This window comes from Dipodomys ordii, unplaced genomic scaffold, assembly GCF_000151885.1.
Source record: "Dipodomys ordii isolate 6190 unplaced genomic scaffold, Dord_2.0 Scaffold166, whole genome shotgun sequence".
Taxonomy (NCBI): Eukaryota; Metazoa; Chordata; class Mammalia; order Rodentia; family Heteromyidae; genus Dipodomys; species Dipodomys ordii.
This window is the reverse complement of record NW_012267382.1, coordinates 345,424-369,582: the sequence shown is the minus strand read 5'-3', so window position 1 is coordinate 369,582 and position 24,159 is coordinate 345,424. Positions and strand designations below refer to the sequence as shown.

At 58.0% G+C, this 24,159-nt stretch overlaps 1 protein-coding gene across 1 annotated transcript in view; it reads left to right on the top strand.

The window, feature by feature from the left end:
• Positions 1 to 12,787: 12,787 nt before the first annotated feature.
• The window catches only part of Ano9 (anoctamin 9), an 18,235-nt gene continuing 6,863 nt past the window's right edge, over positions 12,788 to 24,159 (top strand). The window contains exons 1-12 of the mRNA XM_013033375.1: positions 12,788 to 12,865; positions 19,448 to 19,525; positions 19,636 to 19,758; positions 19,905 to 20,050; positions 22,558 to 22,604; positions 22,689 to 22,747; positions 22,824 to 22,900; positions 22,994 to 23,128; positions 23,244 to 23,340; positions 23,498 to 23,558; positions 23,661 to 23,743; positions 23,965 to 24,069. Of these exons, the coding sequence (XP_012888829.1) occupies positions 12,860 to 12,865; positions 19,448 to 19,525; positions 19,636 to 19,758; positions 19,905 to 20,050; positions 22,558 to 22,604; positions 22,689 to 22,747; positions 22,824 to 22,900; positions 22,994 to 23,128; positions 23,244 to 23,340; positions 23,498 to 23,558; positions 23,661 to 23,743; positions 23,965 to 24,069 (1,017 nt within the window). The 5' untranslated portion in view covers positions 12,788 to 12,859. The remainder of the gene's footprint in view (positions 12,866 to 19,447; positions 19,526 to 19,635; positions 19,759 to 19,904; positions 20,051 to 22,557; positions 22,605 to 22,688; positions 22,748 to 22,823; positions 22,901 to 22,993; positions 23,129 to 23,243; positions 23,341 to 23,497; positions 23,559 to 23,660; positions 23,744 to 23,964; positions 24,070 to 24,159) is intronic.

Here is a 24,159-nt window from a genome sequence, read left to right as displayed (position 1 = left end):
TCCCGGAGGCCCGCGGAGTCGGGCTGTCGGCCGGGGAGAGCCGGGCGGGCGGAGCGAGGGGGCCGCGGGGAGGAAGCTACCGGCAGAACCGTGAGGAGGCGCCGGGGCGGGCGCCCGAGCCTCACGCCTGCCTGCCGTCCTAGCTACGCAGGGCGGAGGCTGAGGCCCGCGGCGCCGTGACTGATCTCCAGAGAACCACCCGGACACCGGAAGTGGCGCTGCGGCTCCAGGATGGGGCGCTCGCTCGGAGGGGGACGGCGGGAGACGCGCGCACGCGCACTCACCAAGCCAGAAGTAGAGCCGCGGCTCGAGTAGAGTGCTGACCTTGAGCCAAACAGCTCCGGGGCCGGGCCGGACCCCGGCCGAGGCGGACCCCGGCCGGGGCGGACCCAGGCCGGGCCGGACCCAGGCCGGGCCGGACCCAGGCCGAGGCGGACCCCGGCCGAGGCGGACCCCGGCCGGGCCGGACCCAGGCCGGGCCGGACCCAGGCCGGGCCGGACCCAGGCGGAGGCGGACCCCGGCCGAGGCGGACCCAAGTGGGGCTGTGGGCTCCCACCCTAGACCTTAGAGGCGGATTCCTTCTCAGCAGGTGCTGCTTTAGCTTCTAGAACACAGTACTTCACTGTAGGTGTGGAAGGGGCTGTACCGCAAGACGCGGGGAGGCAAAGGTGAATTAACACGCACTTTATTGTTACATCCCTTCCTTCGGTGCCCTCATTCCCGGCTCTCATCTCCCAGGACTTGTATTTTTCATTTTCATCCCTGTCCAGTCAAAGAGGAACTTTTTTGGGGGGGTCGGTCCCGGGGCCTGGGCGCTTATCCTCAGCTCTTCAGCTTAGGGCGAGCGCTCTGGGCTTCAGCCACAGCGTCACTTCCGGTTTTCTAGTGGGTTTTATTGGAGATAAGAGTCTCAGTGGTAGAGCGCTTGCCTCCAAAGCATGAGGCCCTGGGTTCGATTCCTCAGCACCACATAAGCAGAAAGAAAAAAGCCGGAAGTGGTGCTGTGGCTCAAGTGGTAAAGCACCAGCCTTGAGCTGAAGAGCTGAGGGACAGTGCCCAGGCCGAGTTCAGGCACCACGACCGCCCCCCCCCAAAAAAAAGTCTCGCGGACTTTCCTGTCGGGGCTGGCTTTGAACCTCGATCCTCAGATCTCAGCCTCCTGAGTAGCTAGGATGACAGGCATGAGCCACCAGCACCCAGCTCAAAGAGGAACTTTTGAAGACAGAGAATCCAGATAAAGAGCTTTGAAACAGCAGTAGTGCAAGAACTAATGACAAGTGTATTGGAAGTGGTTCTCAGATAATTTCACAGGGAAGGGGCATGCACATATTTCAGGAATGCACACAGATCAGGTAGGCCTCTATTGCCTGCATTTGGAAGATCTTTTGATAATGATTCCATTTGGGGGCTAATGTTCACATATATTTGTAAATACCAAAAGCCACTTCTATTCTGAATACGTGAAGAGGTGAATTGTTTGGCCTATGAGTTCTATCTCAATAACACTATTATTCTGGCTATGATTTCAGCTTGCCTGTGTCACAGCATGAGTGAAGAGGAAATACAAAGGAAATTTAAAATGGATGAAACTGTAAGGTCCCTGAGAAAAATACTAAGCTTCCTAACTTTTGGCGGGGGTGGAGTGTTCGGCCCTGTAGACCAGACCTCTAAGGCTAGGAAATTCTCACAGGCAATCTCAGTAAGTACTCAAACCCGACCTGCTAATGTTGGGGTTCTCACCCTACCCACAACTCACTTTGTCTAGTCAAAGCATAATATACTTACACTGTTTTTGCTGCCACACATTAAGCAAAGCAGGATAAAAGCTTTGCATCTCTGCTCTAAGCTATTCTCTCACACTTTGATGACCTTCAGGTCCAGAAAAAACAGGACTGATTTATAACATCTATGTGACAAAGGACTGAAACTATCTGTAAGGTTGGCCAAAAGGAGACAGCCGCCTGGTTCAGGCAGAAAAGAATTTATGAGGGGGGAGGGGGAGCAAACTGCTGGCCTGCTCCAGAGCAGAGGAAAAGGTGGTTGAGAGGGAAAAGGCTTTGCAGGAGCGGCACTCCATGTGGGGCCAATGACGGTCGGACTGCACCCCAAAGCACAGGGCGCCTCTCCCGGGAACCGACTTCCTCCTAATCAGTGAAGGACTGGAGAACCAGAGCTGAGATCAGAGCTGACACGGGACCATGCCCTCACGCCCTTTGTCCTGGATTCCGCCCCCGAGATGAAGTGTTGTTTTCCAGTGACAACTTGTCCAGTAGCAAACTTTCCCTGCCATCACTTCACCACGCGTGGCCTCTGGCCTGGACTCCCAAGGAGAGAGGAAAGGCTAGGTCCCCAGAAGCCTCCCGTCCTCGTGGGGGCGGACAGCAGGTAGCCCTGCCAGAGATCCCTGTGCCGGCCAGGCACCTGACAGCCAGGGAAGGCCCCGGCCCCCCAACACACACCCCCAGCCCTGCCCCCACCCTCCAGCCCTGTCCCCTGGTGCTCCAGCACCCCGGCCTGTCCTGCGGCCCTGTCCTGCGGCCCTGGCCCTGGCCCCCATCCCCCGGCCCTGTCCTCTGGCCCCGTGCCCTGTCTCCCGGCCCCTTGGCACCCCGGCCCCTCGGCCCTGGCCCCCAGCCCCCCTGCTCTGGCCCCCGCCCCCAGGTCCCTGGCCCCCACCCAGCAGCTTCCCCTCAGCCCCAGCTAACAAGGGCACCGGCCCAGGCCCCCAGGCCTGGCTTCCAGCTTTATGGCCCAGGCAGGCGGGTGGAGGTCCTGGAGGGTGGGCAGGGGCGCGGGGTGAGTGGTACCCCCACTTCTTCCTCCCCGAGGGGCCAGGATGGACGCCCCACACTGGCCCTCTGGCCGGCCTTCACGGGATGAAGACTTTGCTTCGGGTCTTGGGTGTGTCCCCAAGTCGGCAGCCTCTCCAGGGCCATGGGGGTGGAGCCTAGGGCATGGGGCGGCGCCAAGGCCTGAAGGGCGGAGCCTGGGGCTGTGGGGCTCACTCCTGTCCTTCCCTGTGACCCCCTGGGCTCACTCTTGTCCTGTCCCTGTGTTCTGACCCCTGGGCTCACTCCTGTCCTGTCCCTGTGTTCTGATCCCTGGCTCACTCCTGTCCCTCCCTGTGACCCCTGGGCTCACTCCTGTCCTGTCCCTGTGACCCCTGGGCTCACTCCTGGCCCTCCCTGTGACCCCTGGGCTCACTCCTGTTCTGTCCCTGCCCCTCCCTGCCTCTCCCACCCGGGCCAGGGCCCCTGGATCACCCATCCTCCTTGTCCAGCCCTCCTAGCACCTGGGAGGAGCCCTGAGTTCCATGGGGGTGGGAGGAGCCACAGACTTGGGGATCCCCCTGGAGAAGGGATCCTGTCAGGACTCTGAGCTGCTGAGCCTCCTCACCTGCTCGGTCGCCTAGGGACTTCGGGCAAGTAAGTCCCTGCTAATAGGGGAAACGGTGGTTTCCGGCCTTAGCCCAGACAGAATGGGACAAGGCTCACGCGAGCAGGCCTAGGCGTGGAGCCCAGGCTCCCTTAGGCCTGAGTCACCGGGCTCCCTTAGGCCTTAGCCCAGACAGAATGGGACAAGGCTCACGCGAGCAGGCCTAGGCGTGGAGCCCAGGCTCCCTTAGGCCTGAGTCACTCGCATGGTGGAAACAGTAGGACTCTGGGGAATGCTTTCTAAAAATACCTTTGCAAGGGCTGGGAACGCGGCTCCGTGGTAGAGCGCTGGCCTCCCATGCATGAAGCTCTGGGTGCGATTCCACATACACAGAAAAAGCTGGAGGTGGCGCTGTGGCTCAGGTGGTAGAGCTCTAGCCTTGAGCTGAAGAGCTGAGGGACAGCGCCCAGGCCCAGAGTTCAAGTCCCAGGACAGGCAAAACAAACAAACAAAACAACCAAACAAAACCATGCAAGGGAAGGAGAGGAGCAGTGAATTTTTGTACTGGTGGGGTAGGTCTGTAAAGGTGAGAGGATTACAGAAAACTCTCACCACCCCGGACACCTGCTACTGTGAGGTTTCTCAAGAAAATTAAACTGCAGGACTGAGCTCCCAGGACAGGCCCCATCTCATATGTGTGGGAGAGACAAGCTCAGCCCGCCTGGGAGCGGGTCTTCCCAGCAGGCAGGACTTCCACAGAGGAAGCCAAGAGAGGGAGGAAGTAGGTTTTTCCCCTTTTGTAATACTTTTTTTTTTTTTGGTGGTGGTGGAGGTGGTAGAATGGGAGCTTGAACTCAGGGCCTTGTAGTTGCTAGACATGCACTCCATACCACCTGAGCCATGATTCAGCCCCAGAATACATTTTCTTTATGTGAGTATTTGGCGACACTCAGTGATACGAGGAGGTGCAGAGCCAGGTCTGAGTCTTGGTTCTGCCGTTTACTGAATGTTAGCAGGGGAAGTAGTCTAGGAGGAGGACTTTGGACAAGTAACTTCATTCAACACTTTTTTTTTTTTGCTGGGATGTTACCAAGCAATTATCTGCTCAGTTGAGATAATAATTCCCACATCCTAACGTTTCTATGAGGAGCACATTAAGCTAAAGTATGTCAGGTTTCCAGGAGCACTAATAGCTTAACACATAGCAACAGCTATTATAATAAATGCAAGCAGATAATTGAAAACTTATCTTTGGAGACCTTTTGAACAAAACATACATAAAATAATAATTGGCAAGGAGTTAGGTTACATAGAATTAAACTACTAAAGTCACAAAAAGTTCTGAAATTCTCTGTAGATGTTTGTATTGCATTAATCTCATTGTATAATTTCCTTGATGTTTATATAAACTCAAATAATATAGTTTATTAAAGCATACATTTTAGCAGGTGCCAGTAATCCTCGCTACTCCGGGGGTTGAGATCTGAAGATCACAGCTCAAAGCCAGGGAAGTCTGTGAGACTCATCTCCATTTAAGTACCAAAGAAGTGGAGCTATGGTTCAAGTGTAAATCTTGAGCACAGGAGTTGAGGGACAGTTCTCAGGCCCAGAGTTAAAGTCTTAGGACCAGCACAAAAAGAAAAAAAAATAGTAGCAAAGGCATTAGCAAATACACATCTGTTTTCATTGAGTTAGGCTAGTCGTTCTCAGATTGTGGTGTATAGAAATCTAAGTAACTACTGGGAGCCGTTGGCTCACGCCTGTAATCCTAGTTACTCAGGAGGCTGAGATCTGAGGATCACGGTTCAAAGCCAGCCCCGGCAGGAGAGACCGTGAGACTCTTATCTCCAATTAACCACTAGAAAACTGGAAGTGGTGCTGTGGCTCAAGTGGTAGAGCACTCTCCTTGAGCTGAAGAGTGCAGGGACAGCACCCAGGCCCAGAGTTCAAGCCCCATGACGACAAAAAAGAAAAAGAATAGAAAAAAAAAAGAAATCTAAGTAACACCTAAGATACTGTTTTGCTAATAATAGCTGACAAAGAAAAATTGCTCTATTGAGGAAGAGTGGAGGAAGATACTGTGTTAAATGAATGAAATGAGCCGGCATTTCAAGGAAAAATGGTTGATAGCATTGGCTGCTAGTAGTAAGTTAAGCTTTCATAGAAAATTTAGAATTTTGGAAAAACCTATGATTGCTGCCATGAACCATATTAGAGATTTGCCTGATGATCTCAGTGGTGCCAACAAATGTGTGTGTGTGTGTGCACATGCGTGCAAACGTGTTTGTGTTTTAAATGTTGTATAATGAAATTTGTTAATTTTCAGATGAACTGTATAACTCAGCAAATGGTTGTTGGAAGTGTTAATTCTGGGCAGGGAGGCCCAGACCTTTCAAGTAAGAAAGAGAGAGAGCAGGGCACTGGTGGCTCACGCCTGTCATCCTAGCTACCCAGGAGGCTGAGATCTGAGGATCGTGGTTCAAAGCCACCTGGGCAGGAAAGTCTGTGAGACTCTTTTTTTATTGTTTTGTTTGGTCGGTCGTGGGGCTTGAACTCTGGGCCTGGGCACTGTCCCTCAGCTCTTCAGCTCAAGGTGAGCGCTCTACCACTTGAGCTACAGCGCCACTTCCGCTTTTCTGGTGGTTTATTGGAGATAGGAGTCTCACGGTCTCTCCTGCCTGGGCTGGCTTTGAACCGTGATCTTCAGATCTCAGCCTCCTGAGTAGCTAGGATTACAGGCGTGAGCCACCAGTGCCCGGCCTGTGAGACTCTTATCTCCAATAAAGCACTAGAAAACCAGAAGTGTGCTGTGGCTCAAGTGATAGAGCATTCACATTGAGCTGAAGAGCTGAGGGACAGTGTCCAAGACCTGAGTTCAAGCTGAGAAAGAGAGAGGGGGGAGGGGGAAGGAGAGGGGGAGAGAGAGAGAGAGAGAGATTGAACTGCTCCTATTACACTTAGAAGACAAAGAAATTCACCGTTCCAGAGGTGGCCAGGAGGCTATGCCCACCCATCTGTCAGCCACACAGGCCTGTGGTCACAGGGGTGAAGGTTGCCAGAGGGAGTTTGCTTAGAGAGGACAGACAGAGAGAAGGACGAGTGTATCTGACCACTTGCCATTGTGCTGGCAGAAACGGTCCAAGTCTCTGAGAGTATGGTGCTGTGGCCAGACTTGATTGCAATTAAAAAAATGAATTGGATTTATGGACCCTTCAGACGGAGCCCGTGGGGATGCGTGGGGGAGGAGTCTACGAGGAGGAGGTATCAGTCAGTGGGAGCTGTCCCAGTCCACCCAGGTCTCTCCATTCAAGTGTCCCCAAAACTAGAAGAGACTGGCCAGAAGGTGTCGGGGATCCCTCTGGCATGGCCAGCAGAGGGTCCGTAGGTGTCGCCAGACACAGAGGGGAGATGGTAGAGTGGCTGCACAGCCAGCAGTGGTGGTGGAGGGAGGTGGGAGGTCTGACTCGGATTCCTTTGGGTCCGAGGAGGGGCGGCCGGGAAGCAGGGTGACCCTGGGAAAGAGATGCAGAGGGGGTCCGATGACCCCTGACACTGTCCTCTCCTGGGTTCTGGAACCAGATGTAAAACTTGCCGAAAGGAGACCACCACAGGGTTCAGGCAGAAAGAGTTTACCGAGAGAGCCAAACTGCCCGGCTGCAGCTTGAGTGAGTGGGGGGTGAGATTATTCAGGGACGGGTGGGAGGGGACCTCAGCAAATGAGGAAGTGACCTTGGGGAGGGACCCCCCTGCCACTGCCCCACGTGCCAGGGACCAGCGGCCTGGTCGATACAGGTGCTGACAGGTGATGGGACTGCTGGGGGGCGGGGGGCACGTGCAGTTTGTACAGAGCGAGAACAAAGGGAAGGGGCCATTTTCCTGGGCGGATCTAAGGAGAAGTAGGTTCTTGCAGCCGCCCACCCGGACCCACTCCTGTGGAGGAGGTGCTCTGGGGCCTCTGGGCAGGGCATCATCTCTTTGATCATATTCAGGCTCTTGGAGGTTGGTCAAACACATTTCCCAAGGGTTGCAGGTCTTAGGAAGAGGGGTAAGGACAAGCAATACCACAGTATTGGGGGGAGGGAGGGGGGAAGTGTTTGTTTTCCTGGCCTCCCAGGTGGCCCTGGGCTCCCCATTAGAAAGAGGCAGCAAGACAGGAACAGCTGGACTGTTGTGGAGGATGCCAAGTGGTCAGGGAGGTGTTTCTTCCTGAGTTAGAGGAGGAAGGAATGGATGGCAAAGTCCACAGTCCACAGGGACGAGCAGGAGCCCCAGGAGTTCTGGGCCAAAGTTCTCTGCCAAGAAAGACAGTAACAGTGTTGGGAACAGCCCGGCAGGACCACAGGGGTCCCATCGCTCAGGGCTCAGCCAGCTCTGGGGCTTCTGCCCCTGCATCCCCGATCACGGGTCCCACACTAAGGCTGCCTTTAAAGGGAAAAGTTTACAGTAATAAACAATGATAAAACAACAGTTTAACAAGAAAATAAAGTTTATAGTATGAAGTTTCAAAGAAACAAAGTAGCATAAGGAAGAAACAAAGTAGCATAAGGAAGAAGCAAGGCCTGCGCTGGTGGCTCACGCCTGTCATCCTAGCTACTCAGGAGGCTGAGATCTGAGGATCGCGGTTCAAAGCCAGCCCCGGCAGGAGAGACTGTGAGACTCCTATCTCCAATAAACCACCAGAAAACCGGAAGTGGTGCTCTAGCTCAAGTGGTAGAGCGCTTGCCTTGAGCTGAAGAGCTGAAGGACAGCGCCCAGGCCCAGAGTTCAAGCCCCACGACTGACAAAAAAAAAGGAAGACGCAAAGTATATTTCTTTTCATTTTTTGCCAGAAAGACTGGAACTCAGGACCAGATGCTTTGCTTATTGGCTGGTGCTCTTTCTGACCTACTGAACCACACCTCCAGACCCACAGTTCACTAGTGAAGCAAACGAAAGGGTCAAGCACAAATCTACTCTTCTAGCACTTGAATGCATTTCATTATTTATTTTTGTCAGTCCTGGGGCTTGAACTCAGGGCCTGAGCACTGTCCCTGAACTTCTTTTGCTCAAAGTTAGCGGTCTAGCAATTGGGCCTCAGTGCCACTTCCGGCCTTTTCTGTGTATGTGGTGCTGAGGAATGGAACCCAGGGTCTCATGCATGCTAGGCAAGCACTCTTACCACTGAGCCACCTTCCCAGCCCTTTACTTCATTTTAATTTAGATGAGATAAAAATTTCATCCATTTATTTTTTATTTAATAATAGACATTTTGAATGTCCCCATGGATCCTTTGAGTGTGCGTGTGCATGTGTGTGCGCGTGTGTATACACACATGTATATGTGTGCACACGTGTGTGCATGCTTATATGTGTGCATGCATGTGTGTGCACGTGTGCATGTGTGCGCATGTGCTGCAGTGTGCGTGTATACATGTGCATGTATGTGTGTGTGCATGTGTGCGTGTGTGCATGTGAGCGCACATGTGTGTGCGAGAGTGCATGTGCATGTGTGTGCGTGTGTGTCTGTGTGAGAGAGTGTGTGTATGTGTGTGCATGTCTGTGCGTGTGCATGCATGTATGTGCATGTGTGAATGCGCATACATGTGCATGTGTGTGCGTGTGTGTGCGTGTGTACATGTTTGTGAGTGCGTATATGTGTGTGCATGTCTGTGCATGTGTGTGCTGTGTGTGCACGTGTGCGCATCTGTGCGTGTATGTGCACGCATGTGCATGTATGAGTGTGTGCCGTGCGTGTGTGCGTGCATGTGTGTGCGTGTGTGCGTGCGCGCGCGTGTGTGCGTGTGCCAGCACGAGGACATGGACTCAGGCTCCGCACTGTCCTTTGGATTCCTCTGCTCCAGGCCGGTGCCTTCCCCTTGGACCCAGCTCTGCTCCGCGCGTTGGTGGTTGATGGGAGGTAAAAGTTTCACAGGCTGGAGGGTGTGTGCTCTCCACAGCCACCCACCCCGGCGCCCCCTCGGCTCTGTTCCCGCCGGCTGCCATGCAGGAGGGAGGCTGAGCTTGCCACGGCTCAGGCCACCCAGCTCGGTGGTGACAAGACCGTGCGCAAGGAAATCCCCGCCAGAATCATTTCGAAAATGGCATTTCCCCTCACCCCATGTTCTGGTGAGCCCCAAGAAACATATATCCCAGATTTCTGTGGTGATAATTATGATTTGATGATTGTGGACCTCAGGAAGGGCTAGGCCTGGTGGTGCCGGTGTGGGTGGTGGGCAGTCTGTCTGCCATGTTCATCTCCGTGTTCTTGGGGTCGTCAGACGCACTGGCCTCCTGGTTAAGCAAGCCCCAGGGTAACTTTCCTTCTCTAGGCAGAGCTGAGGCTTGCAAGTTCCAATATGTTACGTGGCAAGTACTTTTCCCTACATATGGAACTACTGAAGACATTAAAAAAACCCATGCCTAATAACAGACTTGGTTGCATGGTTTAGAAATGTCTCAGAAACTTTCCTGCCCGTGCTGGCTTCAAACCAAGATCCTCAGATCTCAGCCTCCTGAGCAGGGGGCGCAGAGAGTGGCCAGCGACCAGCCTGGTGTCAAGGCTTTGAGGCTTCTTGCCGTTGTCTGTGAAGACGAAGTGGCCCTCTCTGCAGACGGGGTGAAGCCGTCTGCCCTGGCTTGCCGTCCCTTGAGTGTGGGCCCTGGCTTGCCGACCCTTGGGTGTGGGGACCTCTGGGCAGGGAGCCACAGCCACTGGTTCTATGTCAAAGATCCTCTCTTATGCCCTTAGAAAATGGGAATAAGAGCCGGGTGCCAGTGGCTCACGCCTGTCATCCTAGCTACTCGGGAGGCTGAGATCTGAGGATCAAGGTTTGAAGCCAGCCTTGTATCTCCAACGAACCACCAGAAAACCAGAAGTGGAGCTATGGCTCAAAGTGGTAGAGCTGCTAGCCTTGAGCAAAACAGTTCAGGGACAGCGCCCAGGCTCTGAGTTCAAGCCCCACGACCAACAACAAAGACAGGATCAAGATTTCTTCAACAATAAAATTGGCATTTCTCAGTAAGGACGTTGGAAATGAATGCTGGGTAGACACTGAAGTCTCTCAGCAGTAGGCATGAGGCGCAGGAGAGGCCCTGGTGGGGGACGCAGTCCCAAGGCTCAGGTGCTGGTTGGTGATGTAGATCCGAGTTGGTGGAACTCTTGTGCTCCACAACATCTCTGATTCTGTTTCTGCTTCTCAGTGGTCTCTGAGACCCTGTGGCCTGGGATGAGGCTGCTGAGTTCCCCAGCCTCACTTTCTCCCTTGCAGTCAGGCATGGTCATGTGCCTAAACCTGGGAAGGCTGTGGTGTCCTCTGGGCTCTTCCTGCTGGCTAGAAGAGCATGTGCAGCCTGCACTGGAGCGGCCACCCTGGACCGCGGGGGGACAAGGAGACCAGTTATTCGAGGTGGCAGAGCAACAACTTAAAGGAATTCTGAACCTTGAGGACCGTAGGTCAGCCACACTAGTGCTGAACTGACCCCTCTGTCACTCCCATTCCCACTCATGATCGCGCGCGCTCTGATTCTCTCTGAATCTTCTTTTCTTGCAGCACTAGGGATTGAGCAAGTGTTCTACCACTGTATCATATACCTAGCTTCCAGAATTCCCATTCCCTTCCCTCCCTCCCTCCCTCCTTCCTTCCTTTTTCTTTCGTTCTTTCCTTCCTTCCTTCCTTCCCTCCTTCCTTCTTTCCCTCCTTCCTTCCTTCCTTTTCTTTTTTCTCTCCTTCCTTCCTTTCTTCCTTTTTCTTTTGTTCTTTCCTTCCTTCTTTCCCTCCTTCCTTCCTTCCTTTCCCTTCCTTTCTTTCTCTCCTTCCTTCCTTTCTTTTCTTTCGTTCTTTCCTTCCTTCCCTCCTTCCTTCTTTCCCTCCTTCCTTCCTTTCTCTTTCTTTCTATCTTTCTCTCTCTCCTTCCTTCCTTCCTTCCCTCCTTCCTTCCCTCCTTCCTTCCTTCCTTCCTTCCTTCCTTCCTTCCTTCTCTTTCCTTCCTTCCTTCTTTCTTTCCTTTCTTTTGCCAGTCATGAGGCTTGAACTCAGCACCTGGGCACTGTCCCTGAGCTCTTGCTCAAGGGCAGTGCTCTATCACTTTGGGCCACACAGCCACTTCTGGTTTTCTGGTGGCTCACTGGAGGTAAGAGTCTCATGGGGACTCTTCTGCTCTGACTGTCTTCCAATTGCAATCAGATCTCAGCCTCCTGGGTAGCTAGAGGTATAGGGATGAGCCCCTGGTGCCCGGCTCAGAGTTTACAGGCTAGAACAATGCACCAGCGTGTCTGAGCCACTGCTAGGTCTGTCTGTCGTCAGAGGGCTCCGGTGTTGGTCTGATTTGCTTCCGCTGCACAGCTCTGTCCTCCCGGGTCCACCTTTGCTACCGCATCCCTCATTCCTGGTCTCCCAAGCAGAGGCGGGGGGGGGGGTGCTGGCCCTCTGAGAAGCCTGGGCAGACTTCACCGAGTCGGAGCGCCTGTCTCCACAGCATTCCCTGGCACTGCGGGTGCCCCCAACCCCCACGACGCCCTGTGACCCCCAAGACGCTTCCTCACCCCACAACACCCGAGACACCCAGGGGCCCCTGGTCCCCAACTCACAGCTGTGCCCTGTGACCTCCATGACCTCACAGGGCCCCTGCTCTCCATAGCACCCCGGTACTGCAGGGCTGCGGGCACCCCACGGCACTGCTGGCGCCCTCTGCTGGACAGCTCGCGTGGTTGCAGGGCCCTCCTCTGCCCTGGGGTCTCAGTGCTGAGCCCCCTCCCCCGCACTCCAGCTTCCCAGCGAGCGTCAGGCCTCCTGGTCCGTCCAGCACCTTCTGGAACCGCCCCTCGCCCTCACCTCTTCTGGCCTCTGCGTCAGGTCAGTCCTCAGGCCACCGGGAGTGGACTTTGCTGCGGTGCCAACTGGGCTGCAGCCCTGGCTGGAGACTGGGATGGGTGGAACTGCACCCTTTAGGGTCTCCTGCAGACCCCCAGGTCCCCAGCTGTCAGGACAGCGGCCGGAGACCACGGGGGCCCTGAGCATCCCACCCACTGCCCTTCCCTCCTCTCCTCTTGCAGAATGGACACCAGGCCTGCAGGGAGGGGTCGGGCTGATCCGGAGGTGTCCGGGGGGAGGGAGGGAGTGCTTGTCTCTGTTATAGCCTAGGACACCTGCTTCCCCCAGGGGGTGCCCTGCACCCCATCTTATAACCAGATTTCTTCTGTAGGGAAGGGAGGACAAAGAAAGCAGGGTGGCCAGGGGAGTCTAGAGGCTTCGTCCAGTCTGGTCCCACCCAGACCTGGTTTCCGGAACGGTGTCTGAGCTCCTGTGGGCTGCAAGGGGGCTTCTGTGTCTGTGGTAGCAGCTGGCAAACACTGGCTCCTCCCAGAACACCTGGGGTGTGGCAGGGCAAGAGGGAGGAGTGAACTCACACGGAAGTCGAGGAGGAGACAGGAACGTGGAAGCCGTCTGGCCCGTCTGCATGGGGGTCACAGCCTCCCGCTGGCCCCAGACACAGAGAGCACGCCAGCATGCAGGTGAGCTCAGCGCGGCACAGGCCCACCTGCGGCTCCTCCCGCCTCTCCACCTCCCAGGAAGGCGTCTGTGGGGTCCTGGCAGCCTGGCCAGCCTGGGAGAGGGTGGTCAGAGCCATGAGTGGACTCGGGATTGATGGAGCAGGCTGGAGATGTGGCAGACCCACAGGGCCTGGTTTCCAAGTCCGGGGAACCCGGGGCTGGACGTCTGTGTGTGCCCTGTGATGGCTTTGCTACAGCCTCGGGGCACGTGGGGTAGTACGCATGCTGAGCCTCCCGGACAGCAGCGGTGCTGGGGGGAGAGGCCCAGGGGTCAGGGCCGGCCTGGGCGGAGGCTCAGGGTGGACAAGGGCGACGTACAGTGGACCTTCTGTTGCTGGGGTCCTGCTGTAGGCAGAGGCTGCCTGGTGGGACCTGGGGGTGAGCGTGCTAGGGGAAGGGCTTGCGACCCCCTGGGAGAGATTCTGCTCCTCTCCCGGGGCCAGTGCCAGGCGCTGGGCAGCGGGGCAGAGCCCATTGGAGAGGCTGAGAGTGAAACAAAGTTTCCACTCAGCACTCTGCTCAGGTGTGGGCCCCGTCAGCAGCCACTCCCTCTGCCAGGCCCCTCCTGGCCCCCCTGGGCCTGGCTCTGCTCCCTGACTACTTGGCCTGACCTAGGGTCCCCTGGCCACCCGTGCCTTGGAGGTGGAGAGAACAGGGGCTTGGGAAGGAGAGGAAACAGTCTCCATTGGCTGGGGTGAGCACTCTGTTCCTTAGAAATCCAGAGGAGTTGAGGTCTCAGCTCCCCGCATGGTCTGATCACACCCACCTGCTGATTCTTTCCACGGCCCCCACGGCCCTTGCTCTGGTCCGAGCCTCCGAACCCCCAGAGTGACTTTCCCTGATCTGGGTCCCGCCCACCTCTAGCCTCAGCCCTTGGCCTTTGTGCGGGTGAGGTGCTGAGAACTGAGTCAGAGGCATGATGTGCCGAGGACAGAGCTGCTGCCAGTGAGTCACCAGGAGCCGGGCCTGCGAATCCTCAGATGTGGTGAGGACCCAGTCCTTGCCGGGACTGTACTGAGACTGGTTCCTGAGGGTGTTGAGGGTCCAGCCTCATCGCGAACCGCAGCCCCCGGGCCAGCCCGCACACTCTGTCCGCCAGGAACGCTGCCCCACATTTTTGCCCCCCGCCAAAGGCCGAGCTCTGGGCACCGGTGCCTGCTGGGTAGACACCCAGTGACCATCACCCAGGCGTGCTCACAATGCCCACTCCCCTCCAGCAGCAGAGCCAGCTGCCTGGTTGGTATCTGGGGATGAGCGAGGGGCAGACATGGAAAGGATGGGCTGGGGGTGACCGACGGTGACTGCTGGAGGGAGAATGGCGAGGTCGGATGCTGAGGACTCTGGAGAGCCAGAGCAGGGGGGAGGGTGGGGGGAGGGGGGAGCAGGTGGGGGAGGCCCTGGGGAATCAGAGCCTGGGGGATGGGGTGGGCGTGAATGGCCTCTGTGCTGGGCACTGTGAAGTGGAATGGTGCCCTCGGTGGATGGTGAAATTGCAGCATGCTCAAGGGCCCTGTCCAGAGGGCCAGGAGTGCTGGCCGGCAGGTTGGGTGCAGCCTCAGGTGAGGGGCCACGCAGGAGGAGAGGACTCATCCCTCTGGTGTGCAGCTAGGCCGGCCAGGTGGCAGCCATGCCCCTGCCAACCCTGACCTGGAGGCCAGGCGGGAGGTCGGCCGCCCGAGCCGGGCTGGGGCAGGCTCCTGACCCTCAGGAGGGACAGTCCCTGGGAGCGGTGTCTCCAGAAGCTTCTTCACGCAGAACCTGTGGGCTCACCCAGTGGGACGGGTCCCATGAGCCCCAGGGCAGGAAGGACAGGGACGATGAAGGAAACTGCAGGGGCTGGACATGTGGCTTCGTCCACCTCTCTGCCTGCAAAGTGGGGTGGCATCACCCCACTATGCAGATGAGGAAACCGCGTCTCTGGGTGACTGGCCACAGCTGAGCCATCTGCCTGACCCTGGTCTGCACCAGCCTCTGAGGCCCCGGCTGAGCCCACACCCTGGGCCTCGGTGGATGGGTGGCCGGCGCCATGGATGAGGACGTAGGTCCTGGACATTGCCTCAACTGCACAACGCTCTCTACTCTCTGGGCGCCCGTGGCTCACACCAGCCAGCCTAGCTATTCAGGGGGCTGAGGTCTGGGAACCCTGGTTTGAAGTCAGCCTGGGCAGACAAATTTGAGAGACTCTTGTTTTCAATAACCAGCAAAACTTGGAAGGAGAGATGCGACTGGGGCAGAGCACCAGCCTTACGTGAGAAAGCTGAGTGAGGGCAAGAGGCCCCGAGTCCAGTCCCCAGCACTGGGGCACCACACGCATACGCACGTGCGCACAGCTGGGTGGATTCAGGCTAGCCGGCCCCTCTCCCCCCCAAGGGCAGTGCTGAGAAGCTCATGGTGTCAGGCTGGGGACCAGCGCTAGGAGGACAGCTGGGAAGATGATCTAGGAGGCTTGGGCTGTGGCCAGGGAGGAGACCAGAGACCGCGGGGTGTGGGGGCAGTGGAGTTTCAGGGCCGGGACCTGTGCGGCTGTGGGCTGGCCTGTGGCGGGGAGGTGGCTGGCACTCAGCAGCGGAGGGCAGCCCAGCTCAGGACAGTCTTTCACCCAGGCCTTCGAGGGTGAAGAACCCAGGCTCCCTTGTGATTTGGGCTCCAAAGTCCTGTCCAGCCTAGGGCTCTGGGCTGGCAGGATCTGCCTCAACACCCCTGCTTCCTGAGTTTGGGGCACACTGATGTGTGGGCCCTGGATGAGAGGCAATGACAAGGGAAATCAAGCTCGTAAGACTCCACTTCCCAAACCGGGAGAGAGACGGAAAGGGTGACATTGTCCAGAAAGACACGTGCTCATCACCCGACCTGTGGAACGGCCAACCCGTATCACCTTTATCATAACCATTTTAAAAAGAATTAACAAGAAGCACATACAATGTGTAAGGTCCATTCCTGGACGGTGAACAGACCTCACCCAGTACCTGCGTTACCTAGGCAACTGGGACACCTGGAAGAGGTCACATCCGCATCCGCTGAGGTCACATCTTAACCTGATGTGGCCACACCTTTCTCCCACCTGACCCCACTTCCCTTTACCTGGACACACCCTTCCGCACCCCCTACCCTATATAAGGAATAAACCGCGGCCAGACCGCCCTTTTTTTCTTTGCCAGCCGCGTGGAGTGCCAACCTTGCCTGGTCCCAGCAGGTCTACTGAATAAACCCCTTACCTGAATACCACGTGCGTGGTGCAGTTCTTACTCGGCCACCTCTTTTTAAAAACCTAACACAATGTATGTGTGGATTATGACCAGAGCATGTGATATGTGTCCTATAAATAATTAGTAAATGTTTTTATGAGAACCAAAGTAAATATACCACACACATACTATAACTGAAAAAAATCCATTTCCCTAACAAATTCATCGCACCCGACACCCACTTGAACTCTGTTGCCCAGCTGGGGACCAGGGGGCAGGCTGGTCCCGGGCTGCCTGACCTGTTTGATGGTTCTCCTTCCTCCCTGAAGAGGCGAGGGTGCCCCGCCCCTCCCCTGGGTCTGACTGAGCTGGGTTTCTCCCCTGATCCCAGATGGGAGAAGTTTCGGCTAGCAGGTGCCACACCTGGGCACAGGTGTCTGTGAGCTGACTTTGGGAGGCTGGGAGTGGCCAGCAGTCTGGGGTGTAATTGGGAGAGGGCGGGGGAAGACAGGACTTGGGCAGAGGGTGGGGAACAGGACCAAGAACCATGGACACCTAAATTGGCCCAGAGTGGCCTCGGGGCTGCCCGTCTGTGGGGCATGGGGGGGCGGGGCAAAGCCAGCCTTGCTCAGGAGCTGTACCCTCCAGGGTGCGCGTGGATCTGGGGCTCCAGGAGGCTTCAGATTCAGCAGGACAAAGCAAAGAGGAGCTTGGTTCAGTTGAACCTGAGACAAACGTCCTTTTGCAAGTCTAACCCAGACCATCACTGAGATACCCTAGAAGCCCTTGGTGTTGATCTGAAATGGAAATGTGACTGGGTGGCCCACATTTTACCGGCAGCCTTGAGGCTGGACAGGCTGGGGCGGTCTGCGGAAACTCCTTTCCGGAGGAGGCAGCAGGAATGTGGCTGGGGCAGGACAGGGGGAGGGAGGGGGGCGCAGGAGCAGGGGGGGGGACTGTGGGCAGGGAGGGGGTGGGGGCAGTGAGGGCGGGGGGGGGCAGTGCTGCAGGCAGGGAAGGGGACGGGGGGGGGCAGTGCGGGCAGGGGGAGGAGGGGCAGGGCAGTGCGGGCGGGGAAAGGGGCTGCGGGGGCCAGCAGGCAGAGCAAGAGCCTGAGTGGGCGGGGCAGGTGGCTGGAGGCCTGTGGAGAGACTCAGAACAGCCCCGAGAGCCTGCAGGCACTCTTTTGAGGCAGGCCCTCCCTGACCTGCCTGGCAGCCTCCCCCCCCTGCAGGACCCAGCACCTCAGGAAAGCAGCCCTGCTTTCCCTCAGCTTCAGCACTCAGGCACCTTGCTTGTTGAGGATAAAGCACGCAGCACGCAGCATGCAGCACGCAGCATGCACATGCAGCACACAGCACGCAGCACGCAGCACGCAGCACCCACCAGGATGGACTCACAGCACCCACTGCTCCCGTTCTGCCACTGCCACCTCCTTTGTGGTGCAGTTTTATCCCGATTATGAACATTCCTGAAAAAATGAGGCAGTGGCTGGGCGCGGTGGCTCACACCTCTTAACTCTAGCAGCTCAGGTGGCTGAGCTCTGCGAATCACAGTCCAAAGCCAGCCCAGTCAGGAATTAACTACCAAATGCTGGAAGTGGAGCTGGGGCTCAAGTGGTAGAGCACTAGCCCAGTGATATTACCCAGGCCCTGAGTTCAAGCCCCAGGACACACATACTCTCTCTCTCTCTCTCTCTCTCTCTCTCTCGCACACACACACACACACACACACACACAGAGTCAGGCATGGTACCACACAGAGACTTGTCTCAAAAGGAAACTAACAAAAAAAAGCACAGCTTTGCCTGTTGGTTGCTTTTCAGTTTACTGTTGGTTGCTTTTCAGTTTACTGTTATAAAATTGATATATTACATTGCAGGTAAACATCTGAAAGTCATTTTCTTTTTGTTGTTATTATACTTTATTTATTTATGCCAGGCTTGGGACTTGAACTCAGGGCCTGGGTGCTGTCCCCGAGCCTCTTTGTTTTCAAGGCTACTGTTCTACTACTTGAGCCATAGCAGTACTTCCAGCATTTTCTGAGTGGTTTATTGGAGATAAGAGTCTCATGGACTTTCCTGCCTGGCTGGCTTTGAACCGTGATCCTCTGGTGCCCAGCTAAATTTTTTTATTTTTATTATAAAGGTGATGCGCAGAGGGTGACAGTTATAAGTCAGGTAAAGAGTGCATTTCTTTTTGAACAGTGTTACCCCTGCCCTCGCTCTCTCCCAATTGAAAGTCATTAGAAGTAAAATAGCACAAGAGAACAAAAAAAGAGATAAAAAAAATAAAAAGTTTGTTTTCTGAGACGGCTTCAGACTGGCTGTGAGCTGTGGGGGTGCACTGAGCTCAGCCCCACCGGCCTCATCGCCCATGCTCAGCACCCTGGCTGCTCCTCTCCCGGCTCCGACTCCCAGTCCCGGGTGGTTGGGAGTCCCTGTTGCCTTGGCTCCCCCCGCGGAGTTCCTCTGTGCCTGTGCACGGCCCATGGTCCACGGTCCTCCTCATATGGGGTGAGGGGACCTTGTCCTAGCGCCCACATCCCATGGGGTCCCTGATGTCCAGTGACTCTCGGGTGACCCGGCCTTCCTCACGTGGTCAGGTCAGGGTGTCTGCCCCTCGGAAGGGGGAGGGGGATGTCCGTTTCATAGAAGGTTCCATAGCTGCTTCCCCCTCACCTTGCCCCGATGGGCTGGGGGCGCAGCTGCCTGAGCACGGCCCAGGGCGCCCCGGTCCGCGGCATTGAGGGCAGACAGGCCAGGCGTGGCTGGGGACTGCCCAGCCGCTCAGTGGGCCACCGTGTGTGCAAGGGTGTGCAAGGCAGGAGCTGTTGATCTGCCCGACTCCTCACGTGTGGGCACTGGCGCCTCCTGCCACCCGCCCCATCTTCTGTTGCAAGGTTGCCCATCTTCCCGTGGCGGCTGCTCCCGGGCTAGCGGGCTGTCCATGACTCTCCCCCACCCCCGCCCCCGCCCCGCCCAGCCCAGCGGCTCTCCCGGTGTGCCCGCGTGGACTCTGCATCATCTGTTTTGTGTCCCCCCCCCCGCCCCCGCCCCGCCCAGCCCAGCGGCTCTCCCGGTGTGCCCGCGTGGACTCTGCATCATCTGTTTTGTGTCCCTGACCCCCCCCCCCGCCCCCGCCCCGCCCAGCCCAGCGGCTCTCCCGGTGCGCCCGCGCGGACTCTGCATCATCTGTTTTGTGTCCTTGCTTCTGTGTGGCTCTCACTTCTGTGTCACCTCCTCAGTATCAGCCTCACTTCCACAGTTCTGGCCGCCCCGACCCCAGCTTTGTGCAGGGGTGGAGCCGGAGGGGGCAGGAGGAGCCCTCCACAGACCCCAGCCTCTCTCTATCTCCAGGGTGAAGACAGCCTCCAGGTCCTGGTGGGGGCGGAGGCCGACAGCTTCCCGCTGGTGGAGAGAAGCCGCACTCTTGAGGTGGGTCAGCTTGGGCCTCCGGGGCTTGGTGCCATCGCCCAACGCTGCTCCTCTTGTCCTGTACCAGGCCTTGGTCCCGTATCTCCTTCCCTCCCACCTCCTTCCTCCAGGCTGAGGCATCTGAGCAATGGGACTATGTCCTGGTGGCTGATTGGCATCCTCAAGAAAGCTTGAAGCAGGAGAGGCAGCAGGAGTTTCTGGAGCAGCTCCAGAGAAAGGGCTTCCACTTCAAGGTAGGTTTGTGCCCTGCAGGCCGGAGCCCGAGGTGGGGGCGTCACGGGCCAGAGGGCCGCAAGGACAGCCGTGACCTGTGTCCTGGCCCCAGGGGACAGGTCCCGGCTGCAGATGAAGGGAACAGGTTCCCATGTGGCTTCCCCAGGTGGTGGAAGATGGGAAACAGGTGTATTTCGGGATTCGAGCAGACAATGGGCTCTTTGACCTGTATCAAACGCTCCTCATGGAATCCGAGGGTCCAGCTCCCAGTGACAAACTCGCCAAGTCTGAGCCGGTCCCAGCCACCACAAGGTGAGAGGCTGGGTCCAGATCCCAGTGACAAACTCGCCAAGTCTGAGCCGGCCCCAGCCACCACAAGGTGAGAGGCTGGGTCCAGATCCCAGTGACAAACTCGCCAAGTCTGAGCCGGTCCCAGCCTCCACAAGGTGAGAGGCAGGGTCCAGATCCCAGTGACAAACTCACCAAGTCTGAGCCAGCCCCAGCCACCACAAGGTGAGAGGCAGGGTCCAGAGCCAGGGCTGGGAGTGCCCTGACCTCACCCCCAGACCGGGTACAGACAGTGCCCTCACCCCCAGACCTGCTACAGACAGTGCCCTCACCCCCAGACTGGGTACAGACGGAGTGCCCTCACCCCCTGACCTGGTACAGACAGAGTGACCTCACCCCCAGACCTGGTACAGACAGAGTGACCTCACCCCCAAACCTGCTACAGACAGTGCCCTCACCCCCAGACCGGGTACAGACAGAGTGCCCTCACCCCCGGGCCTGGTACAGACGGAGTGACCTCACCCCCAGACCGGGTACAGACAGAGTGCCCTCACCCCCGGGCCTGGTACAGACAGAGTGCCCTCACCCCCAGACCTGGTACAGATGGAGTGCCCTCACCCCCGGGCCTGGTACAGACAGAGTGACCTCACCCCCAGACCTGACGGAGTGACCTCACCCCCAGACCGGGTACAGACAGAGTGCCCTCACCCCCGGGCCTGGTACAGACAGAGTGCCCTCACCCCCAGACCTGGTACAGATGGAGTGCCCTCACCCCCGGGCCTGGTACAGACAGAGTGACCTCACCCCCAGACCTGGTACAGACAGAGTGACCTCACCCCCAGACCTGGTACAGACGGAGTGCCCTCACCCCCGGGCCTGGTACAGACGGAGTGCCCTCACCCCCGGGCCTGGCATGGGCAGAGTGCCCTCACCCCCAGACCTGCTACAGACAGTGCCCTCACCCCTGACCGGGTACAGACAGAGTGACCTCACCCCCAGACCTGGTACAGACGGAGTGCCCTCACCCCCGGGCCTGGTACAGACAGAGTGACCTCACCCCCAGACCTGGTACAGACGGAGTGCCCTCACCCCCGGGCCTGGTACAGACAGAGTGCCCTCACCCCCAGACCTGCTACAGACAGTGCCCTCACCCCCAGACCGGGTACAGACAGAGTGACCTCACCCCCAGACCGGGTACAGAGTGCCCTCACCCCCAGACCTGGTACAGACGGAGTGCCCTCACCCCCAGACCTGGTACAGACGGAGTGCCCTCACCCCCAGACCTGGTACAGACAGAGTGCCCTCACCCCCTGACCGGGTACAGACAGAGTGCCCTCACCCCCAGACCTGCTACAGACAGTGCCCTCACCCCCTGACCGGGTACAGACAGAGTGACCTCACCCCCAGACCTGGTACAGACGGAGTGCCCTCACCCCCGGGCCTGGTACAGACGGAGTGACCTCACCCCCAGACCTGGTACAGACGGAGTGACCTCACCCCCAGACCTGGTACAGACGGAGTGCCCTCACCCCCGGGCCTGGCATGGGCAGAGTATGGCCTGTGCTGAGTTCTGGCTCCTCTCAGCATCAGAGGGTAGAGGCCCTAGGTTCTGACCCACCCCTCGTGCGACCACCCTTCCCCAGTTTCCATGGGTGACAAGGTATAGTGATGATTGTGTTACTGAGGCATTCTGAAGGACACAGAATCCCAGCTAGGTGTGAAGTGAGGGGAGTGGGCAGGCCTTTCAGAGGCCAGCATCTCCCCCAAATCCCTCCATTCCAGTTCAAAGGCCCCTCTCTGCACGTCTGCACCCCACCTTCTGCACAGAAGCCTGGTAGGGAGAGGTCCCAGCTCCGCCACTTACCTCCCCTGGCATTTCCTGTCCCGTCCCCGCCCCCGCCAGGCGCCAGGGCTCAGCCGGAGCCCGGCCAGAGGGCATGGGCAGAGGGTGCTCTTGGAATCTGATCGTGGGTCCCAGAGCCGCTGAGACCAGCAAGAGCAACAAGAGGCAGCCCGAAGAGCAGGCAACTTGGTGGGAGCCTAGAGGTTCAGGCTTGGAGAATCTGTGCATTCATGGAAGGAGACACACACACACACACACACACACACACACACACACACAGAGGTACAGCCAGAGAATGCCCTCCACTGCGGCTCTGCAGCCCCATGCCTGGCAATGTGGCCATGGCCATGTCACCCAGCCTCTCTGAGCCTCAGCCCCCATGTAGGTAAAATGACTCACTGGGGTGTAAAGAGGGTTTGTTCTGGCATGTGGTGGGCTCAGAGGTAGGGGCAGGATTGAAAGGCGGGGGCTCTGGGAGCCAGGGCTGACAGCAGGAGTGGGGGTGGGGAAGGTCCCCGGCAGCGTCCCACCCCCAGCGGCTCTCAGAAGATCAGCCGGTCCGGCTGATCTGTGGGTTCAGGGCCTAGTGGGGGCCCTGCTGAGATGGGGGGGGGAAGGACGGGGGGAGGCTGGGCTGGCTGAGCGGCGTATAGCGGGACCGGACCCTGACCTCACCCTTGGGTTTCAGAATCCGAATTGTGAACTTTCTCCTGAACCGCACGACAGCCGCCGGGGGTGAGGCTAAGGGCAGGTGATGGGAGGCACGGCACAGGCAGCCCCTTTGCCCTCCGCCCCCTGACACAGGCCTGTGACCCCCAGACTCCTTCGAGGACTTGGTGAAAGGCGGGGTCTTTAAAGCCAGGTTTGCCCTGCACAAGGTGAGAGGTGGGCCGGCTCTGGAGGGTGGGGTCTGGGGCTTGAGGGTGAGACCCCAGCGAGCGTTCTGTCACCTAGGTCCACAGGGAGGACGAGCTGAAGAAGTGGGCGCAATGGAGAAGCCTGTTCCGTAAGCAGCCGATTGACACAATCAGGTAACCTTGCCCCCGGGAACCCCAGGGCCCGCCAAGGGGGCTGCAGCTGCCTGGAGGAGGAGGGGAGGCCTCGACAGGGTGGCTTGCCTGTAGGAACTATTTTGGCGAGAAGGTGGCGCTGTACTTTGCGTGGCTCGGCTGGTACACTTACATGCTGGTGCCCGCGGCACTGATGGGCCTCCTCGTCTTCCTGAGCGGGTTCACCCTGTTTGATGCCAGTCAGATCAGGTAGGCCAGGTGCTGGGGACTGGAGGCTAGGGCTGTGGGCTGGGGTGGGGACAGGGCCCCAGCACGACCTGGCACCTGGAAAGAATCAGCGTCAGCCCCATCCCTGGCTCCTCAGCAAGGAGGTCTGCGAGGCCCACAGCGTTGTCATGTGCCCCGTGGGGGAACACACCGGAGGCTTCCACGTGCTCTCGGAGACCTGCACCTTTGCGAAGGTCTGCTGCACGGGCTGGCGCGGTGTGTCTGCCGGGGGGGGGGGGGGGGGGGGGGGGGGGGGGGGGGGGGGGGGACAGGAACCGGGGTGCTCTGCAGAGCTGGAGGCCCCTCCCTGGGCACGGGCGAAGGCCTAGCGCAGCCTGTGCCTCTCCCCAGCTCACCCACCTCTTCGACAACGACGGCACGGTGCTGTTTGCCTTCTTCATGGCTGTGTGGGGTGAGTCTGCTAGCCTTCTGCGCCATTCTGAGGGCCGGCCTGAGCCCGAGGCCCTGCAGGGTCAGCCCTGGCATCTGCGCTGCTTTCCTGTCTCCACTGCAGCCACAGTGTTCCTAGAGATCTGGAAGCGGCAGCGAGCACAGGTGGTCCTGAACTGGGACTTGTACGGCTGGGATGAAGACCAGGTAAGGCGGGCCAGCAGCAAGGGTCATCGGCACCCCGAAGGCCCTGTGGCCCAAACCGTGGCCGCCGTCTGCGCTGGGTACTGCAGGAAGGCAGGGCGCGGTCATGCACCCCATGTCTGAGCTGTGTCCCCCATTCAGTGGGTTCTCTCCTGTCTGAGCGGGTCCACCCCTGTTGGAGGTGTTTCCTGCTGTGTCTGAGGCGTGTTGTACCTTCTCCCCAGGAAGAGATGGCTCTTGAGCTCATCAACTGCCCTGAGTATAGGCTCCGGTTTCACCAACACTCCTACCTGCGAAGCACCATCATCCTGGTCCTGTCTCTGTTCATGGTACTGCTAGGGAGTGAGGGGCGGGGCGAGCGGGTGAGAGGGCGGAGCGACAGGGCGAGGGGCGGGGCGACAGGGCGAGGGGCGGGGCGA